The 22,495-nt window shown below is 49.6% G+C and overlaps 1 protein-coding gene across 1 annotated transcript in view; it reads left to right on the top strand.

Moving 5' to 3' along the window:
• The window catches only part of CEP70 (centrosomal protein 70), a 541,458-nt gene that overhangs the window by 298,895 nt on the left and 220,068 nt on the right, over positions 1 to 22,495 (top strand). The window contains exon 13 of the mRNA XM_086957416.1: positions 10,871 to 10,969. Within this exon, the coding sequence (XP_086813542.1) occupies positions 10,871 to 10,969 (99 nt within the window). The remainder of the gene's footprint in view (positions 1 to 10,870; positions 10,970 to 22,495) is intronic.

Raw genomic sequence — 22,495 nt, 5'->3', positions numbered from 1 at the left:
TCCCTTCTGTTTTATCTAAAAATGAAAACATTTGATGATGGAGATATTCTATATAATGAAGTAGAGTGGGAATTATTTATGCCTGTAGACATTTCGTAGGTGTAAGAAGAGTTTTCGTCCCTGAGGCTTGTATAACTTACCCATTTCTCCGCTTTGTGCTATAGCTTTGGATAGACATGATTTATATGTAGGGTACTAATCACGTTAGAAGTTACTGATGTTCCTAAGTAATATACATCTTAACTCCTCCTCCAGTTTTCTTCTTCTAGATATCAATTAAGAGGTGTTAAGACATCTTCCTTTGAAATATATATTTATTTTTTAATATTTTTTTCCTACATCAGGCATTTCTCACAGTTGATTTGTGTTAGAAATGGGGGTCTATTGTTGGCAATGGTTTGCACCTTTGACCAAGTAGGGGCCCTTGCTTCTAGTCAGAGTAAGGGGCTGTCACGAGCAGGCAGGCTTATCTCAGAGGCAGTGTGTAAAGCATTTGTGAACACATACAGTAATACAGTGAAAACACTACAAATGGACACCAGACCAGTTTAGAAAAATAAGTAATCTTTATTAGACTTAACACAAGACCAAACGACAAAAATCCACAATACAGTAATCAAAAATAGGACTTTAAAATGGAGAAATAGCTTAGTTTAATGTAGATGGTAAATGCCACTTTACTCTCAAAGTACCTTGGATGCGTCACTCAAAACAAACAAAAGGGTCGCAGGGAAGGTGATGCGTCAGTTCCTTGCTTCGGGGGAGGTGATGTGTCGGTTCCTTACTGCAGCCCAGGGGAGGTGATGCGTCTGTTCCTTACCGGAGAGGAGGTGATGCGTCGGTTTCTTACTGCGTTTTGGTTACGATGTGACAAGATGGCGCCTCTACATGATGTGACGATCGGGTGCGATGCGTCAAAATGGTGTCTTTGCTGCAATGCGACGACGTGGATGCGATGTGTGCACACCCGGCGGCCGTGCGGCGAAATAGATGAACTTTGGAGCTGCGACAGGCCCTGCGACACACTTCTCCGGTGATACGACCTCTGCGGCGACGGAACACTTCTCTGGTGATGCGACACGGTTAGTCTGCGTAGCGATGGTGAACAGCTGCGGCAGTGGCACGCTTCGGCAATGTGACTGCAACTGCTGTGGCGGCGACACGCTTCTCATTGCATATATTTACAACAAGGGGTGGTGAGGGACAGAGTCTCTGAATTAAGCAGAAAGCTCTCACCCAGTCAAGAGATCAGGGCTAGATCCAACACCGTTTTTTTAGCTCACTGCACCATCCCAGTTTCAGAACCTGGCTGTATGCAAATTAGTCTGTTCCTGTCCCAGTGCATGATGGGAACAGGGCAAACCAAACTACAAAAGCCAATTCTTACACTGGGAAGGAAACAAGCTCCCGGGGACCGGTTTCTGGCATTACAGCCGTCTTCGGCCCGGTTTGCTTGAATCCTGATGGTGCAATGAGCAAGGGTCTCACATCTGAGAATACCCTTCCACGCTTAGGGTGGACAAAAATATTTACAACAAGGGGTGGTGAGGGACAGAGTCTCTGAATTAAGCAGAAAGCTCTCACCCAGTCAAGAGATCAGGGCTAGATCCAACACCGTTTTTTAGCTCACTGCACCATCCCAGTTTCAGAACCTGGCTGTATGCAAATTAGTCTGTTCCTGTCCCAGTGCATGATGGGAACAGGGCAAACCAAACTACAAAAGCCAATTCTTACACTGGGAAGGAAACAAGCTCCCGGGGACCGGTTTCTGGCATTACAGCCGTCTTCGGCCCGGTTTGCTTGAATCCTGATGGTGCAATGAGCAAGGGTCTCACATCTGAGAATACCCTTCCACGCTTAGGGTGGACAAAAATATTTACAACAAGGGGTGGTGAGGGACAGAGTCTCTGAATTAAGCAGAAAGCTCTCACCCAGTCAAGAGATCAGGGCTAGATCCAACACCGTTTTTTAGCTCACTGCACCATCCCAGTTTCAGAACCTGGCTGTATGCAAATTAGTCTGTTCCTGTCCCAGTGCATGATGGGAACAGGGCAAACCAAACTACAAAAGCCAATTCTTACACTGGGAAGGAAACAAGCTCCCGGGGACCGGTTTCTGGCATTACAGCCGTCTTCGGCCCGGTTTGCTTGAATCCTGATGGTGCAATGAGCAAGGGTCTCACATCTGAGAATACCCTTCCACGCTTAGGGTGGACAAAAATATTTACAACAAGGGGTGGTGAGGGACAGAGTCTCTGAATTAAGCAGAAAGCTCTCACCCAGTCAAGAGATCAGGGCTAGATCCAACACCGTTTTTTAGCTCACTGCACCATCCCAGTTTCAGAACCTGGCTGTATGCAAATTAGTCTGTTCCTGTCCCAGTGCATGATGGGAACAGGGCAAACCAAACTACAAAAGCCAATTCTTACACTGGGAAGGAAACAAGCTCCCGGGGACCGGTTTCTGGCATTACAGCCGTCTTCGGCCCGGTTTGCTTGAATCCTGATGGTGCAATGAGCAAGGGTCTCACATCTGAGAATACCCTTCCACGCTTAGGGTGGACAAAAATATTTACAACAAGGGGTGGTGAGGGACAGAGTCTCTGAATTAAGCAGAAAGCTCTCACCCAGTCAAGAGATCAGGGCTAGATCCAACACCGTTTTTTAGCTCACTGCACCATCCCAGTTTCAGAACCTGGCTGTATGCAAATTAGTCTGTTCCTGTCCCAGTGCATGATGGGAACAGGGCAAACCAAACTACAAAAGCCAATTCTTACACTGGGAAGGAAACAAGCTCCCGGGGACCGGTTTCTGGCATTACAGCCGTCTTCGGCCCGGTTTGCTTGAATCCTGATGGTGCAATGAGCAAGGGTCTCACATCTGAGAATACCCTTCCACGCTTAGGGTGGACAAAAATATTTACAACAAGGGGTGGTGAGGGACAGAGTCTCTGAATTAAGCAGAAAGCTCTCACCCAGTCAAGAGATCAGGGCTAGATCCCACACCGTTTTTTAGCTCACTGCACCATCCCAGTTTCAGAACCTGGCTGTATGCAAATTAGTCTGTTCCTGTCCCAGTGCATGATGGGAACAGGGCAAACCAAACTACAAAAGCCAATTCTTACACTGGGAAGGAAACAAGCTCCCGGGGACCGGTTTCTGGCATTACAGCCGTCTTCGGCCCGGTTTGCTTGAATCCTGATGGTGCAATGAGCAAGGGTCTCACATCTGAGAATACCCTTCCACGCTTAGGGTGGACAAAAATATTTACAACATGGGGTGGTGAGGGACAGAGTCTCTGAATTAAGCAGAAAGCTCTCACCCAGTCAAGAGATCAGGGCTAGATCCAACACCGTTTTTTAGCTCACTGCACCATCCCAGTTTCAGAACCTGGCTGTATGCAAATTAGTCTGTTCCTGTCCCAGTGCATGATGGGAACAGGGCAAACCAAACTACAAAAGCCAATTCTTACACTGGGAAGGAAACAAGCTCCCGGGGACCGGTTTCTGGCATTACAGCCGTCTTCGGCCCGGTTTGCTTGAATCCTGATGGTGCAGCTGCGACAGGCCCTGCGACACACTTCTCCGGTGATACGACCTCTGCGGCGACGGAACACTTCTCTGGTGATGCGACACGGTTAGTCTGCGTAGCGATGGTGAACAGCTGCGGCAGTGGCACGCTTCGGCAATGTGACTGCAACTGCTGTGGCGGCGACACGCTTCTCATTGCGTCGCGCTTCCAGCTCCCAGCGACCCGCAGTCTCTCAGAGGGCCCAAACAACAGCAAGCACCTCACTGCAGGGAAATTCAGGGGGAGCTGTTGGTGAAGTCTTTGTGGACCTGAGACTTCAGAACAGGAGGCAAACTCAACTTCAAGCCCTAGGAGATCTTGCTCATGATGATTAAAGTACACACAACATTCCTTTTCTCCTTTCCTTGGCAATAAAGTGACCACTGCAGGCCAACCCTAAACAGTCACTATCGCAGAGGCAGTCTCCTCCTTTAGCTTCCTTGGTCCTTCTCCTTGGCAAAGGTTCGTCTTGATTCCCAGAAGTGATCTAAAGTTCTGGGGGGTGGGCCCAAATATTTATACTGCTAAATCCTTTTTTCTCTGAAGGCAGAGAGTGTCTGTACCTAGTCAAAACTAGTTCTGTCTTCCTGGGTGCAGCTTCCTGGCAGGAGGTGGAGACAGCATTGTTTGAGAGCAGACCTGGCCTAGGTAGCTGAAAGGAAATCTCCTCCCCCCTACTCTCTGTTCTATGAGGGATAAGGTTAGTGAATGGAAATCTCCGCCCCCTACTCTCTATTCTATGAGGGCTCAGGGCAGTGAAATGAAATCTCCTCCCCCTACTCTCTATTCAATGCAGGTCCTATTCAGCCCAGCCCTGACCCATCAGACTGCTGAAGCCAGGGCCCTCTCCAGCCCCCTGTCACTCACAAACCAGACATGGAATACACAAACCTAGCAGAGACATGCTGGATGGTTAGGCAAGAAAATACCTACTTTCTAAAAGTGGTATTTTCAAACACAGAATGTAAAAATCACCCTCACTAAACAATGTATTTTAACATCTCGAGTTCAGGTATACTATACCCGAATTTCTATCTTGTTCCCAGATTAGTATTATTGAATGTTATAATCAAACTGCCCATTCTGGCCTATGGGAACAGGTAGCCTTGCAATAGTGAAAACGAAATTGGCTGTGATTCACTATCAGGACATGCCACACACATGAGGGCATGGCCTACCTTTCACATACAATGCACCCTGCCCATGGGGGTACCTTGGACCTACCTTAGGGATGACTAATATGTAGAAAAGGGAAGGTTTAAGGACTGGCAAGCATGTGCACAACATGGCAGTCCCAGACTGCACGCAGGCTCTGCAATGGCAGGCCTGAGCCACATTTTACAAGCTGCTCCTGTGGGTGGCATAATCAGTGCTGCAAGCCCACCAGCAGCATTTGATTTACAGGCCCTGGGCACACATGGTGCACTGTACTAGGGTCTGACAAGTACATCAAAATAGCCAATCATCGAATCATAATCCATTACAACAATTTACAATAGCGAGCATATGCACTTTAGCACTGATTAGCAGTGAAAAAGTGCCCAGAGTCAGGAAACCACCAACAGGTCAGGAAAAATACAGGAGCCAGGCAAAAATCTTCAGGGATGACGCTGCAAAAAGGGTCAAGTCCAACAATTTGTAAATTACAAACTCAATTCTCACATGTTAGCGATTAATATTGAGCATTCGACCTAATATGCAATGTTATGCGGACTAGTATTGTATAGTCGTGTATTGTAACTGAGGTGTGTTGGTCCATTTATAAGGGTCACATTCAATGACTATATTTTTATTATGATGAGCTATTAGCCTTTACAATAGTAATTTTAGTAGTAAACAAAATTAATGATCACATATCGTCATGTTGGGACATGTAGTTTGTATGCAATGCACTGCTTATGCCCTCACATATTACATCACTCATGACATGGTCAGTGACATCACTGATGACATCTCAAATGACATCACTCATGACATCTTAAATGACATCACTCATGACATCATCCACAGAATCACTGATGCACCCACTCACACCCCATAGAACCTTTCATACACCCACTCCACCAGTCACAGACCCATACCAGTACTTAAACACCCACTCACTGATTCATAGATCTACACACGCACATCCACTCACTGACCCATACCAACACTCATACGCCCACTCACTAATACAGCCACTGACCTATCCACTCACTCACTGAGTCAGACACCCATAGAGATACTCACACACCTAGTCAAATCCATAGCCATTTACCCATTCATTTTTTAAAAGTGGTCCAAGATACTAAATCTGAGTGGGAAAAATCAGTGATTATGACTATAATGAAGATTCCCCTGCAGAAGAACTAGATTTACAGGTTAAGTGACTTTTCTTTGCAGATTACAGGTATTTGCACACAGGGTGTTTGTGTTGGCAAAATCGTACGTCGTCCCTTTTTAGGTCTCGCCCTGCGATTGCAGGCCAAAGGCCTGCTGTCGCAGAGCGAGACTATTGCAATCGTTTCGGTCTTTTTGCTTTCAAGGACTAGGCAGAGCGGACAAGAGTCTGTTACGCGCACACAGCAGCCTGCCGGAATCGGATCAGGTCGCGCGCATGAACACGCGCTCCGATTCCGGCAGGCTTTTCACAATACATGCACAACACACATACAGCCCAACCCCCATCCCCCCCACCGCCCCCCGCCGCCCATACACACACATACAGACGATCCCCCCCGCCCCCCCCCAGCATACACACACGTACACACAGAACCCCCGGCACTTACACACACACACATCTCCTACCTCATCTCAGCGTGTCTTCTCGCTCCCTTGCCCCCGCTCCTCTGGTGCGCGCGCCGGCTCCTCTGTGGTGCAGTTCCATGCTTGCTCTAATCATCCGCGGGGTGTGGAGCGGAGCGGGAGGAGTTGCGGTTCAGGGTTCTCTCATCGTCGGGACCCGCAGCGGCAGCAGTGTTACAGCACAAAAATGTCCGTAGCATGAGTTACTGGTTCCACCAATCGATAGGAGCCAAGACCAGAATCGAAGCACGTGATAGGTAGAAACCGGGAAATTTCGGAATTGGAAGATACAAGTTAAGCGAATCAAATTAGAGATTGATTCTTTCAACCAATTGGCATAGGGTGGGCGGTGAAGTGGGCGGAAATAGAAACCTGTGAGTCTTATGTGGCTTTAGACTGCTGCGAGAGATTCCCGCGAAAGTGGGATCACTTTGTGCTCATTGGTAAGTACTGTTTCTAAATTCTCTTTTAAATGTTTATCTTGGACGGTAATAAGCTTTCATTACGTTATGAATTAAAAAAATATAATCCAAGTCATGCGCCTTGGGATTGCGTCGCGCGCGTGAGCTTCTACCGTAGACAGCTCACGTCGCACGCCTCCTAGGTTTCGCTTTGACTTGTTTTTTATCTCTTTCCGTGTGCGTGAGCGAGAAACAGCCGAGCGAGGCAGGCAGGTGGGACGGACGCTGTGAGTGAGTGCCCCTGCCCCGGGGGCTCTCAAATGTCTGAGTCCAAATTTAACCAGATTTGGTGGCTCGCTGCACCCCATCTCCTAAAATTCCGGAAGGATTTGAAAACCCACCTGTTCATCTAATCCTTTCTTTTCTTTTAGTATGACGGTACTTAGCGCTACGAGGCCTCTGGGTTGTTTGCGCTCTACAAAACCCGATTAATAATAATAATAATAATAAGGTGTCTGAGCTCTGCGGGAACTGTTGAAATGCGAGCAGCGGGTGTCATTTTTTTTCGTTACATGCTCGAACAGGCTAAGTGCCGGATTGGGTCGCGCGCGTGAGCTTGTCTGTAGACAGCCGAGCAGCTGGTAAGTTTCGTTTTCGCTACTTCCTTGTTCAAAAGTTTTATCTGATATCCATAGAGTGGTAGAGGCGCTTTGCTCATGGGGGTAATCCTGCTTGAGAAAACCGTTTGGCAGCACGGAGTTTGGGAAGTTTACGCAACGCACCTGCATCTCCCGATCCCTCCCCCCTCCCCCTACTTCTATGAAAGGTGACCCTCCGGTCCCCGGCGGCATCTCCTCCAGGGCGCAGTAACCAGAGCTCTGGGGCATCCCTTGCGAGCCCCATGTGAAAGCGGGCGGCTCGGGTGCCCCCTCGACATCCTCGTTTAATGAGCTAAACACCCGCTCAGCCAGATACGGGTTTCTGTACAGCGGGCTTATCAGGAGCAGCACCATCACCTGGCTGCCGTCCGGCCGGGCCCCTGGCAGGGCACTCTGGAAAGACGGGACTCGAGGCGCTTTCACGAGTCCTCTCGGGCCTTCGCCTGTCACTGTCTAGAGTTGTCAGCATTCCCTCAAACATGGGGAGACGCCCAGGCCTTCTCCTGCCTCTTCACTACATGTACAATCCAAGCATAAAAGAGGTTACCCCTCCCACAAGGACGTGGGAGGAACGGTGAAACCAGTTTAAATGCATTTTATTTACAATGAATCATTCACAATAAAAAGGCACACGCATGTTTCATACTTTAAAAAAAACTATTATGTGTATGCATGTAAATGTTTGTATATTGATAGAAGGTATAATCTCTAAGTTATCTCGGAAAAGAACACAAACCACTTTATAAAAAGCAATCGAGCGTAAATTAGTGCGACAAGTTTTGCCTTATTCTGAAAACATGCTACAAATCTAAAAACACATGTAAACATGTTTATATATGTAAAAAACGTTCGCTTGCAGACAGGCATACAAACCGATACAGACTGCCGCAATAAAAGGTGCATACCTTTAACTCATGCTAGCCACCTAAGAAACACTGTTGGGGTAGCTGAGCAGAAAAAACTGAACACCCAAATAATGCAATATTTTTAATATTACATGAATCTGAACTACAGCAAGGCAGAGTGGAAATATGTTGGAACCCCGTTGACTCGGGCACCAAAAGAGAACGTGAGAACAGACATTCCTCTGCCAAAGTCTAGGGTCAGGTGAGGACCGTGGTAATCACACACATCCTCGATCTGGTTTAACAAAAATGCACGTGTTCATACAACGTGCATCTGTGGACAGCCTGTTACATACAGCCAATATCATAATTAAAAAAATCTTTCTAGGTGTGACAGTGATTGACACCCTCACCCCAGACATGTTTTCTAAAAGAACTGGTTGTTTATAATATGCTCTCGCCCCCATCTCTCAGCAACCTTTCTGTTTCGTGATGCTTAGATGTCTGTTCCCTTCCTCACCTTTCCCGAGGTTCCTCTTTTCGTGCTTGTGCAGCTGCCATGACGTTTTCCTGGTCCAGGTTTGACAGTCTGCTTAACTCCATTTCACCTTTTTTCCCCCTTTTGCGTTTTGGGACTTGTCTTATTTGTGGCTCATTTCTTCTTCGTCCTATCAACCAGACCCCTTTGGTCAGCAACCTACTACCAATCCCTCCCTGCTACATCATTTAGTTCCCTGTGTTGCTTCCTCGTGTTCTCCCCCTGTGCCCTCTTTTCCACTGCCTTATCCATAAGGCGCTTGGAGGTGACATGACATGACATGAAAGGAGTGCTAACCACTATAGCTTCAACCAGCATCACATGTCTGTGTAAGGGTCACTGCATGCATTGTCAGCAGCGTAGCCAGTGTGTCCTGGGCCCTGGAGCAAGTTAGGAAATGGCCCCCCTGGATGCGGTTTGTGCCCACCTTCAAACCGCCCTTACAGTAGAAGCACCGGGGGGGGGGGGAGTCGGATTAGCAGCGGGCCTCTCCACATGTGTCGGCTCGTTATGCTGGGGATATCACTGTCGGCGCACTTAAGAGATTGGTTGTAAAGAGCGCTGGCCGCCCGCTACCGTGTTTACACTTTCTGCTCCTGCTGCGCGGCTCCCAGCATGATGGGGCATCAAGTTGAACACAGTCAGATATGCTGCTACAGTCCGCTCAGTGTCCTCAGCGATTCACTGTTTCCTACAAGAGGAGTGCTGGCTAAAAAGATAGCTACGTATTAGGGGCAGATGTCCTTACTTGGCTGACGGTGCAGCGCTGTCGCAAGAGTCCCGCAGCTGCCCCAAGTGAGTGTTCTGGCTCTGCTCTATTGAATTAGGGTATGACCCCAGGCCTCCACAATGCCGTGCTGCTACACCCCCGAGACATCCCAGCGGGCACAATCACTGTGTTACCTCAGGGGTTCCGAGGCTTCTTTGCTTCTCCGGGCTCTGCTGAGTGGATCTGGGGCACACTAGACCAGCTACTGGCCACCGTCTGACTGTTGTAGCTGCAGGCCACCCCACAGCATTGATGGCGCCCACTCCCCTCCTGCCGCATGGCCTACTGCGCACTGGGGCGCCCAGGGGAAACAAGTGCTATCTGCCGATATGGCACACTCCGTGCCTGCAGTGATTCCCAGTGGTCTTAAAGGAACGCCGACTGGAAGAGTATTCACCAGGGGCAACCTCACTTATTTGGCTGGTGGAGCAGTGCTGCCATAGGAATCTGGCGACCGGTTTCTTCCCCGCCCAGTCGAGGCGGGCCCCAGCCCTCCGCAGTGCTGCGTCACTACCCCCAAAATATATTCCAGCTGGAGCAGTCACTCCCCCTGGGGGCAGGGGAGTTCCACTGCTGCCTTGCCTCTCTGATCCTCGTTGGTTGGATTGGGTGCACCCAGGTTCCTCTCCCGCGGCGGGCCATCCCCTGTCTTGGGTTGTCCCCATGTGCTCAATCTCTCTCTCTCCTTCCCTCTGTGTGTGCCAATCTGCTCCCCGTGCCTGTGTGACGCCTCTCTTGTGTGCATTCTTCTGTGCCTCCGGCCGTGTGCCCTCTGTGCCTCCCTATGCACTCCTCCTGGACTCTCCTGTATCCTCCTGTGTGCACTTATACTAAGTCCCTCTGTCTGCCCCATCCCTCGTGCTGCACCTCTCATCCTTGCTTGTGTGCGTTCCTCTCTCCCTCCACCGTGTGACCTCTGTGCCTCCCTATGCCCTCCTGTGTGCTCCTCTACACCCCTCTGTCTCCGTCCCTCTGTGTGCACCAATCTGCCCCCTCCCTCGTGTTCACCCTCTCGGTCTCTCTCGTGTGCAGTTGTCTCTGCCTCCCGCTGCCATTCACAAACAATGTTTATATACCAATTGCAAATTAAAAAAAAAATTAATGCAAAGCATTGTCATTTACAATGCCAATAACTCAAACTTTAATGCTGCGAGACCTATTGCATTGCAAATGCTTGTTTGTTTATGTAACATTACTGTATATTTATGGTGCTCTTGGTGGGTTCTGGTAGTATAATTGCTTCAAAATGTCATTTGAAATAGCACTGTTGGCAGATTTTTAAAAATACCTTTAAACATTCTCTCCAGAGTGCCTGCATGATGGTGAACATCCAGGATGTCAAGGATTTGGATTCTGTTATTTCCTTAACAGTTAAACAATCTGAAGAATATTCAAAACTTCAACAGGTAAAGCGACTCTAGAGCTACCCCTCTTTCCTAATTGCTGTCTGCCGATTACGTAATGTTTGACATCAATTCCTCATCTAGAGGTTTGCATGCAGTATACCTTACAAAAATGCACTATATATGTGTGTATGTATGTGTGTGTATATATATATATATATATATATTTTTTTTTCCGAGGCATATGAGCTATAGATCATATACTTGTGCATAGATCGCCATCTGGTATTGGGCTCGGATGCTTGCTCTTTGTTTTTGTCTTGGAAGAAGTCTTTGTAGTCACAAGATAGGTGACACCTCCTTAGGGTGACCGTGCGCATGGGCATCTACTCCATCTTCAGATTGTTTTTTTCCGCTATTGGGTTCGGATGTGATTGCTGCGCTCCGAGTTGGTGTCGTTTTCAAACCCCCTTTGACGCGCAATCCCTCACCACTCGACGATATCGTCTCAATGGCGTTTCCTTTTCGACACGTATCTTTGGGAAATATAAAATCTTCGACACTGGCTGTAGGGCCTATCCACGCCGACCACGCCAGCAGTCAGTGGAAAGGACTCCTTTCAAAAAAATGCCCCGGGGGTGGTGCTAAGTTCCCTCACACGAACTTAAATGAGGTTTGTAACCTCTGCCTCTCCCCGGAGCACGAAGACCAGAACTGTGAGGCCTGTGCATCTTTCAGGTTGAAGAAAAACATCTGTGACCGTCGGGCTCGACGTCACGAAATGTCTTGCGGAAGCAGCTCGATTCCTGACATCTTCGGAGCAGGTCCCAATCTCCAGCCGGAGCAACAGCTGATGAAGAAGACATCTCCCTCTCCGAAGCTGATGACTCGACATCGAAGACGAGACAGTAACCCCTGCTCACTTTTGGTCCCTTGCTCACTTTGCCACTGGATTCAAGCTAGACTGGCTGATGAAGGATGTTACCCAGAAACCAGTCCCAGGATGCTTGTTTCCGGTTCAGGGAAGACCTGGCTTGGCAGTTTGGGCTGTACTGTTACCATGAGGCACAGGCTCAAGACTGATTTGCATATAGCTGGGTCTGAACTGAGGTGGCAAAGTGAGCTAAACAATGATGATGGATTCAACCCAGATCTGTCACGGGAGTGTCTGACTGAAAAGTTTCAGTGCCCCGTCCATCATCTCCTTGTGTTTGCTTTGTTTGCCCTAAATTGGCAGGGTATGCCCAGACGTGGGTCCCTTGCTCACTTTGCCACTGGATTCAAGCTAGACTGGCTGATGAAGGGTGTTACCCAGAAACCGATCCCAGGATCCTCGTTTCCGATTCAGGGAAGACCTGACTTGGCAGTTAGGGCAGGACTGTTCCCAACAACACCGGGTCAAGAGTGATTTGCATATAGCTATGTCCGAATTGAAGTGGCAAAGTGAGCTAAAGAATGATGATGGATTCAACCCAGATCTGTGACTGGGGGTGAGTGTCTGAAAAGTTTCAGTGCTCAGTCCATCATCTCCTTGTGTTTGCTTTGTTTAACCTAAGTTGGCAGAGTATGCCCAGGCGTGGGTTCCTTGCTCACTTTTCCACTGGATTCAAGCTAGACTGACTGATGAAGGGTGTTACCCAGAAACCGGTCCCAGGATGCTTGTTTCCGGTTCAGGGAAGACCTGGCTTGGCAGTTCAGACTGGACTGTTCCCATGAGGCACAGGGTCAAGACTGATTTGCATATAGCTGGGTCTGAACCGAGGTGGCAAAGTGAGCTAAAGAATGATGATGGATTCAACCCAGATCTGTGACTGGGGGTGAGTGTCTGAAAAGTTTCAGTGCTCCGTCGATCATCTCCTTGTGTTTACATACCATCCTACACAATACAGATCCTTGGGATGATTACAACTCAGATCCCGACCCACACAATGACCCGGACCTCTATCCCTCTAGGCCATCACCACCTGATAACAATATTGGGCAACTAAGTAATAGTGCTGCTCAGTACCACGGGGTACAATTACACTTAGATCCCTTAGAGGAAGACTTTTTATTGGAAAACATTTGCACCCACACAAAAGTCCACGCACACCCTGCCGATGTTAAAAGGCATGTTAAAAGATGCACCAGAAGTTTTTAAGGACCCCCTCAGAGCCAGGATTTTTAACACCAGAGTGAACAAAAAATATATGTCCGCTCCCATTGACCCAGTGTACATTAAGGGTCAGGTCCCTTTAGATTCTCTTTTGGCGTCTATTGCACGCAAGAGGGCAAATTCACAAAGCACAGGCGACTACTCTTCTCCTGATAAGGAATCCAAACTCAGACTCATCTGTAAAACACATCGTGTCACAGGCTGCAAATCATTGGCGGATTGCCAATACCGAAGCTTTGTTGGCCAGATATGGCGGAGCTCACTATGATGAGCTTGAAAAGCTTATGCAACATCTTCATGACCAATATAAAGGCAAAGCTAATGACCTTATACAGGAGGGAAAATTAATAACAAATACATCTATCAAATGTGAGCTTGATGCTGCTGATATGGCATCTTGTGCTATTAATACCAGCGTTTTGTTTACCCAGGCATGTTTGGCTCCGAATCTCCAGATTCAATCAGGAGGTGCAGTCCGCTATTCATTTTTTTTTTTTAAACCTTTATTTATCAAATGCACAATACACAGCGTCTGCCTACAACCCCATCAGGCCGGCCGCTATGACAAACATTAAAAGAATAAAGAAAGACAATACGCAATAGAGGCGGCCGCTGAGCGTCCGTTACAATGTGGTGCACAATACAATAATCGACAGGATAGCGAAGGTTTAATGTTATAGTTTTGTCGAGGTAGGAACAAACAAAAACTAACACATGGTATTATACTGGCAAGATTCACAGGAGGGGGGGGGAAAGGGGAAGAGTATACATAAACAGGAGCAAGTCTAACGTGGGAGGGTGATCATGGAGGGAATATAGGATATGAGTAGAAAAGGAACGCCAATCATGGGGAGGAGGGGATAGTATCGGCATAATCAAGTGGAGGGGAACAGATATCGCCACGGTACGCATTCCATTGTGCCCAGACCCTGGTCCACTTTTTAGGACGACCCCGTGCCTCGTACACCGTCTTCTCTCTAAACATGCACCAGTCCATGTTGTCTTTCCAGGCACTGAGCCTCGGTGGTCTATTGGAGCCCCAGAGCTGAGCTATGTCCCTTTTGGCAACCATGTTGCCCAGAGTGACCCAGAATGTCTGGGCTGCCGTACAATCTGTAGGCTCCCACACATTGAGTAGACCGCGCCGTGCCTCAGAAAGGAGGGGGACTCCAGTAACACGTCCCATCACATCATGCACCCTGGACCAGAAAACTGAGACAACCGGGCATTCCCACAAGACATGAAGAAAAGTACCATCCATACCACAACCACGTCTACACAGTCCATCTGTCGCAAGCCCCATTCGCACCAGACGCATACCGGTCACATACACACGGTGGAGGATCTTTAGTTGGACAAAACGAAGCCGGGCTGGAATAGCCACCTCTTTAGGGGAAGAAAGAGCCGACTGCCAATCCTCGTCGTCTAATTCGAGCCCATCTGCCGTCCAGGAGGCCCGAAGCTTCCCCAGCAGGTCAGCCCTGTTGTTAATAAGTTTCTTATATATTAACGAAATCGTGCTGCCAGGGACGTGGCCATCAAGGATACGGTCCTCCAGTGGGGATGACTGGGGAATATCAGTCCCAGGGGGAAAGGCGGAAGATAAGGCATGCCGGACCTGCATATACCGAAAATACTCCTTATCATCAAGCTGATATTCCAGTTTCAGGGCTTCGAAGGACTTCACAGTGCCCCTGGCCCAGAGATCCTCCACCTTACTAATCCCAATCATATCCCACCTGTCGAACCCTTTCGTCTGCCACAGGTTGCCCAGTCAATCAGAATCATACAGTGGAGTCATACGCGTCAATTTGCCGCTCCAGCCCGTAGCCACAGTCGCATCCTTCCAGGCACGCACCGCACACTTCGTAGGACCAGTAAGGAGACGGATTGGTGACTTCGAGTACAAAGCTCTACTAAAGTTGCCGCCGGGCAGTAGGAATTTGTCCAGGGCAAAAGCAGGAGCGGGTTCCGATGAATATGTTACGTGGTTAATTGCACTTAAATGCGAGGCCCAGTAATATCGTTTGATATCTGGTAAAGCGATACCGCCATCGTACCAGGGGAGTGTGAGTTTAGACAATGTGATACGGGCACGTCCGTCCCAAATCAATTGCCGCTGTAGGCTTTCGATCTCACGAAAATAGCGAGCGGGGACCGGGTCGAAGAAATTCTGCAACGCATAAAGAAATCTAGGGAGCGACATCATTTTAAAAAGTGCCGCTCGCCCCAGCGGGGACAAGGGCAATGCACGCCACCGCCTCACATCCTGCTTGAGGCGACGGAGGGGAGCATAGAGATTTCGATCATACCGCACCGCGGAAACCATGGAGACATAGATCCCCAAATATTTGAAACCATCGTCTGCCACCTGAATTGGAAACCTACGGGGCAGCGGTGGCAACACCCCCGCTATGACATAAACACAGGACTTGGTCCAATTGATAACCAATCCGGAGTTCTTACCAAATGATGTGAGAACGTCAAAGAGCACGTTCAAAGACTTCTGGGGGAAAGTGAAATAAAGAAGGATGTCGTCGGCGTAGAGCGAGACGCAATCTTCTAAATCCGGCGCCCACCGGATCCCTTTAATCAAGGGTTCCCACCGGAGCCATGCCGCAAGGGGCTCGAGCGCCAGTGCAAATAGAAGTGGGGAAAGCGGACACCCCTGACGGGTGCCGCGTCCCAATGGAAATGGGTCGGAGCTTCTGCCATTCACCACAACTTGAGCCAGTGTTTGCTCATACAGGAGCCTCACCCACGTGATAAAGTTAGGGCCAAAGCCAAATTTGGAAAGGGCCGCCCACAGATATGGCCATTCAATGGTGTCGAAAGCCATTGTAGCGTCCAGGGAGGCCACCACCGCAGGCTCAGCGAGAGTTGCAGCTCTCACGAGAACACTGTGGAGTCTACGCAGATTAAGGGCCGTGTTCCGATGGGGTATGAAGCCGGATTGATCCGGATGAATCAGGTCACAGATCACAGTCAACAACCGATTGGCCAGGACCTTGGCAAGGATTTTGGGTTCCGCATTCAGTAAGGAAATGGGGCGGTAGGAGGTGCAGCGGTCACGAGGCTTGCCATCCTTATGAATGACCACTATGGTGGCCAGGCGCTGTTCAAGCGGAAGGACTCCAGCCTCAAATGCGTCCAGAAACATGGTCCGCAAGTGGGCGGCCATCTTGTCTGGACGAAGTTTGTAGAGCTCGATAGGCAAACCATTAGGACCCATCGCCTTACCCGAGCGCAAGGATCTGATGGCGAGGGCGATCTCGTCCACCGTAAAGGGAGCGTCCAAAGCCAGTCCCTCCTCTTCCGAGACATAAGAAAGAGCAATATCACGCAACAGTAAACGGGAATCGGCCTCATCTCGATCACTCACTGGGGTATAAACCTTTCGGAAATGGTCCACGAAACAGTCAACAATCTCACCGGGGTCAGACACACATTCACCAGACTCACGGGTGATAACGGGTACCGCACGTTTCATTCTTTCAGCCTTATCCAGCCACGCAAGGAGTTTGCTAGCCTTGTCACCCACATCATACAAACGGCCCAGCTGATTCGCGCGCATCACCTTAGCAGCGTCAGTCACACAAGCTTTGTAATCCGCCTGCTTCAGTTCCAGAGTGTGTAGGAGCGTAGGCGTGTCATCCCCACCCAGCTCACTTTCGAGTGTAGTGATTTCGGTCTCAAGGGCCAGCACGGCCTCCCTCCTAGTTTTCCGTTCAGCTGCAATAAGAGACAGTGCGGATCCCCGTATGACAGTTTTAAAGGCCTCCCAGAGAACCGTAGGGGAAGTCACCGAACCCACATTCTCATTGAAATAGCAATCAATAGCCTTCACCAAATCTGAGCGAAGCCGGGGGTTCCGAAAGTGCCAGGGCGGGACAGGGGGAACTCTGTTACCAGGAAGACCACCCACAGAGACCTCAATCAGCAAAGGGGAATGGTCTGAAATACCCCGGGGGAGATGACGAACTTCCCGCACCAAGGATAGGGTAGAGGTCAGCATGAAAAAGTAGTCTATCCTCGAGAGGCTGCCATGTGCACCAGAGTGGAAAGTATACTGCGTCTGGGTGGGGTGCAGCGAACGCCAAACGTCCACCAGACCATAGGTTTCGGCCATGTCAGTGAGCCACATCTGGGACTGCGGCAGAACTCTAGGGGGCAGTCGATCACAATCACCAGACATCACAGAGTTGAAATCCCCACCCATAATCAGTAGACCATCAGGGAGACCAAGAAGAGTCTTGCCAAGATCAGCATATGTGGTTGCCTGCAGCCCCGGGGGAATATATACAGCCACTATCACAATTAGCTTCCCCTCCCATCTCCCCGAGACAGCAGCATAGCGTCCCCGATCATCAAGGGTGACATCATCAATCTCAAGGGCCAAGGAGGATTTAACCATTATACCCACTCCCCGGGAGCCGGACGTAAAACCAGCATGGGCGACCAACCGGTAGCCTCGACGGTCAAGAGCTTTACAGGCATTACCAATCAAATGGGTTTCTTGAAGTAACACAATATCAGGGGCATGATGTCTTATAAATTGCAACACAATGCCACGTTTAATTCTGTCACCCAAACCATTGACGTTCCAAGAAAGAACCTTTATCTCACCCCCCCCCCCCCCATCCCAAGAAGATCGACCCAACCCAACCCCCTCCCGTAACCTCAGGTCAAGGATGTATGCAATCAATAATGTACCATGAAAAAAGAAGAACAAAAAACACACAACACAACCAAGTCCCCACCAACCACCCCCCAACCACGAACCCGTTGCAATGCCCCCCACCCTGCACCCCTGCTGACTAAAGAGCCACCCCAAACTGCAGTGTGCCTGTCGCCCCATCTGATCTACACAAAGAAACCCCCGAGGAGGAAGGGAGTAACTACCCCAACCCGCCCCACCACGGGCATATACATAAAGCATACGATAAAAGGTACCCTGTAGAGTTCATAATCCAAAGCCGGACCTCAGGGGGCCCAAATCAGTCCTGGGCCGTTGCACTGCCGTCCGCGCAGTGAGTCCAACCAGTCACTGGCACTGTCTGGTTGATCGAAGAAATAGGCACGTTCCCTGTATTCAATCCGCAGGCGAGCGGGAAACAACATAGCATATTTTAGTCCCAAATCCCTCAAGCGACGCTTTACTCCGAGGAATCCAGAACGTTGCTGTTGCACTTGAGGAGTGAAGTCAGGATAGATCGAGACAGAGTTATTATCGAACTTCAACGGGCTGTGCTTTGCGGGCGGCCTGAAGAATGGCGTCTCTGTCTCGAAAGTGAAACAGCCTTGCAATGATAGGCCTCGGGGGTCCCCCCGGCTTTACCTGTCCACCCGGGAAGCGATAAGCACGCTCGAACGCAAAAAACTTGCTGAGGCCTGCAGGAGCGAGTTTAGCGACAGTTAGCTCCTCAACCAGTAGATCGATCGAGGCAGCACCATTGTCCTCCGGCACTCCGACTAGGCGGATGTTGTTCCGCCGGGCCCTATTGTCGTAGCCTCCATGCGTTTGGCCAACAGGTCTTGCGAAGAACGCAAATTCCCAATCTCCGACTGCGCTTCCGCCATGTCTGTCACCAAACTCGATGCCTTTAGGTCCAGCGCCTTGACCCTCTCGTTCGTCTTGGCCAGGTCGGCACGAATAAGAGTAACATCAACCGCCACCGTGTCAATCTTTGACACGATGGCCTCATACTGCTGACTCATATCGGCCTTGAGTCCCGCAATGGCGGCCAGTAGGTCCTGAAGGGACACTTCCGAGGAGGTCGCCATGTCCGTCTTCGGGTCTTCCAAGCCACGGCTGGCAGCACTGGGGGAACCTCTCGGCTGCGTATAGCGGTCGATCACGTTGGACTGGACCGACCCCCCACGAGTATTGGTCTTCCTGCGCTTCTCCAATTCGAGTTTCGTCGCCATGTTGAATTCAGCACCCCACGGGGACAACCCGGGTGCAAATGAATGTCGGCGATTCTCGACCCCAAAAGTCTGGTTGTTGTAAGAAATTGTCGCGGGCCACTGAGCCGGCACTGCGAGAAAGCGTGTTGCCAGTGAGAACAGCAAACCAGGATGAAAGAGCAGGTCACAGGGAGTCAGGACACGAGAGGGCCAGAAACCGAAAGTGAAAGTGGCACACCATCGGTGAAGCAAATGCCAGGCAGCCGTTGTTGTTGCATTACTGCTCGGCCATCCAAGGCAACAGAGACCCCGGTCGCGTCCGGGGTTAGGCCAGGAAGTTAGAGACGATGTAAAAACGGTCCCCGAAGTCCGATCCCGGCCCAAAAAGGATCGACAGCATCAGTAAGAGTAGCACTTCAAAAGCCCGTCGAAGTGACCAGGATAACTGAAGGATAAATCAAGAAGGGCGGTGCGGGTCTCGGGAGCTCTCTGCTCACGCGACCATCTTGGATGCCCGCGTAGCTCCTCCCCCTCCAGTCCGCTATTCTTATTCAGCCTTTTGACCAAGAGCATCTTTTTGGGCCCACAGTCGATACATCTTTAGAGAAGATGAAAAAAGATACAGACTCTTCCAAGGGGGCCTTGCAATTACCTTCCCCGAGAGGTTCATTTTGTCGCTCCTTTTACAGGGCTAGCTCCAAAACTATAAAAGCCCCAATCAAACTAATTCCTCCAGAGGATACTTTCGTGGAGTGTACAGAGGCAGCAAAGGTAAGGGAAGAGGTCACGGTAAGAATACCAGCAACTCCCCTACCACCAAGCAGTGACTTCCCTTCACTTCCTCCCGGTCATCCCACTCCTGTCGGGGGATGCCTCTCACAGCTCCTACCTGTCTGGAATTCTATCACAACAGACCAGTGTGTAAGACAAATTATCCAGTATGGTTTTGCCTGGAACTCACCCCCACTCCCCCAAATATCCCTCCCAGACAACGTCCAATGTCCTTGGAACATCTGACTCTTCTCAAATAAAAGGTTCTCTCTCTATTACAAAAAGATGCAAAAGAACCAGTCCCCTTACCTCATCAAGGCACAGGGGTTTACTCCCTCTACTTTCTAATCCCAAAAAAGGACGTCTCTCTCAGGCCAATACTGGACCTCAGACCGTTAAACCTATACAATCAGTCAGACCACTTCCACATGGTCACTCTCCAACAGGTGCTCTCACTGCTTCAACGAGGCGACTTTCTCTCCACTCTAGATCTAAACGACACCTACTTTCATATTCCCAGTCACCCGCTCACAGGAAATATCTCAGGTTCGTGGTAGACGGTCAGCACTACCAATTCAAAGTCCTACCATCCGGGTTAACTACAGCACCCAGAGTCTTCACCAAGTGCCTCACAATAGTGACGGCTCACTTACGAAGACAACACCAGGGACTTAAGAGAATAATTCAGCCAGATTTCCACCTTTTCCGCTTTGGAATCTAAATGTTGTCCTTACCAGACTCATGGGTCCCCCATTTGAACCTCTACACAAATGTGAATTTCAGTTCCTTACTTGGAAAGTAGTCTTCCTAGTTGCTATCAAATCTCTTAGAGTTAGTGAACTTCAGGCATTAACCATACAAGAACCATTTTTGCAAATACATCATAAAAAAGTGGTTCTTAGAACTAACCCAACATTTTTACTCAAAGTTGTTTCTGCCTTCCACCTTAACCAGTCTGTTGAACTCCCAGTGTTTTTCCCTCTACCAGACTCAGTGGCAGAATGGGCTCTTCACACACTAGAGGTTGAAAGAGCAATACTGTACTATATTGAAAGAACAAAATCTTTTAGAAAGACTAAACAACTCCTTTGTGGCTTTCTCCTGACCTCATAAAGGCAATCCTGATAGAGCGCGCAGGTCACCCAACTCAGATTACCATACTCATCTGGGCCCATAAACAACATCTGATGAGTTTTAATCCGGTAACCTGTGCACTTTCTCTAATCAGTGATTTATAAATTTCATTTAGGACCTATACCATTGTCTTACCAACTCTCGTCATCCGTACCTAAAGTCCTAAGGGATCAAAGGTGTTAGAATAATAGGTAGAAAAAGAACATTTGCACTCATAAAATAACCACGACTCAGGAATGGTTTAAACTCTTTATCTAAAATCTTTAAAATGTCATGATCCAAAGGTGGCTGTTCCAGGACAGGGCGATGGCCCAAACCTCCCTATGGAAGATACCATTTCTCGCCCGCCAACATAGGCCGCGATATCTCCTTAACTCCCCCATCATGCGCACTATCATGAGGGCCTGGGATGCAGTGGCGGTCAAAAGAGGATTAACAACTTTCCCCTCCCCGCTCACCCCGATTCTAGATAATCCGGAATTCCCACCAGGCAACGACCCCCGCGCCTTTCCGCAATGGCGCGGTACGGAGTGCCGCTCGGCTGGCTACTTCTTTGAATCGGAGAGCTTTCTTTCCCTTAACGACATTGTGCAGGACTATGGGGTAACCAACCCTCGCCTGTTCCAGTACTTCCAACTGCGTCTTTGGCTGTCGAGCCCAGGTCGCGCTCCCTTGGTAAGTCGGCTGCTAACGCCGTTCGAAAAGTGGCTGATCACAAAAGATTCCGACCGACACCTTATCTCAGACCTTTACAAGATGCTTTCTCCTGCGATTGGCCCAGGCAAAACGGCGGGACAGAAACGCTGGGAATCGGAACTCGGTAGGGCATTGTCACCCAAGGAATGGGGGTTTATCTATTACAGAGCGGCGCACACCACCCGTAACACCACTGCCAGGGAGGCAGCGATGAAATTGGCCATATACTGGCATCTTACCCCAGTCAGACTCAACCGTGGCAACCCCCTTCGGAGCGCGCTGTGTTGGAGAGGCTGCGGCGAGCAGGGCACTTTGACCCATCTGCTGTGGGACTGCCACGTTGTTCGGGACTACTGGAAAGCGGTCCTAGATGATAATGACTCCACCTTCCAGACCGAAATCCCACGCTTCCCCGCCTATGCCATTTTAGGACTGCCCAACGCGCTCACATTTCCCCTGAGGTCCATGCGCGGCAAACAGATGGGCATTGCCATGCAAGCAGCGTCACAGCATATCCTATCACTCTGGGGTTCGCCCACTGCCCCTACCCACACTGGCTGGTTACACAAATTATGGTTCACGCTAGGCATGGAGTGTATCCAGGCCACACTGACACATTCCACAGACTCCTTTCAGAAAACTTGGCAGCCGCTTCTATCCTTGCTGTCCAAAGAATTTAATGAAATCACTTGCCCCAAGTATCTTCGCATCCTGCGACTCACGGGGCCACCGCGGAATCCTCTGTGAGCTCGAACACCCAACAATACGTGGCTTTCACAGTGTCACAACACAGGTCCCTTGTGAACGGCATACTGGTCGGGGTGGAGGGAGGGAAGGGAAGTTGGGAAGGGGGAGGGGGGTTTGGTTCCTCTTGTTTTGGTCGATTGACCCTTTTGCACGGCACCTTAGTTACAGCACTGGCTCTA

The sequence above is a fragment of the Lissotriton vulgaris genome, chromosome 2_1, assembly GCF_964263255.1.
Source record: "Lissotriton vulgaris chromosome 2_1, aLisVul1.2, whole genome shotgun sequence".
Lineage (NCBI taxonomy): Eukaryota > Metazoa > Chordata > Amphibia > Caudata > Salamandridae > Lissotriton > Lissotriton vulgaris.
Note: the sequence above shows the minus strand (reverse complement) of the source record. Positions and strands in the feature narration are given on the sequence as shown.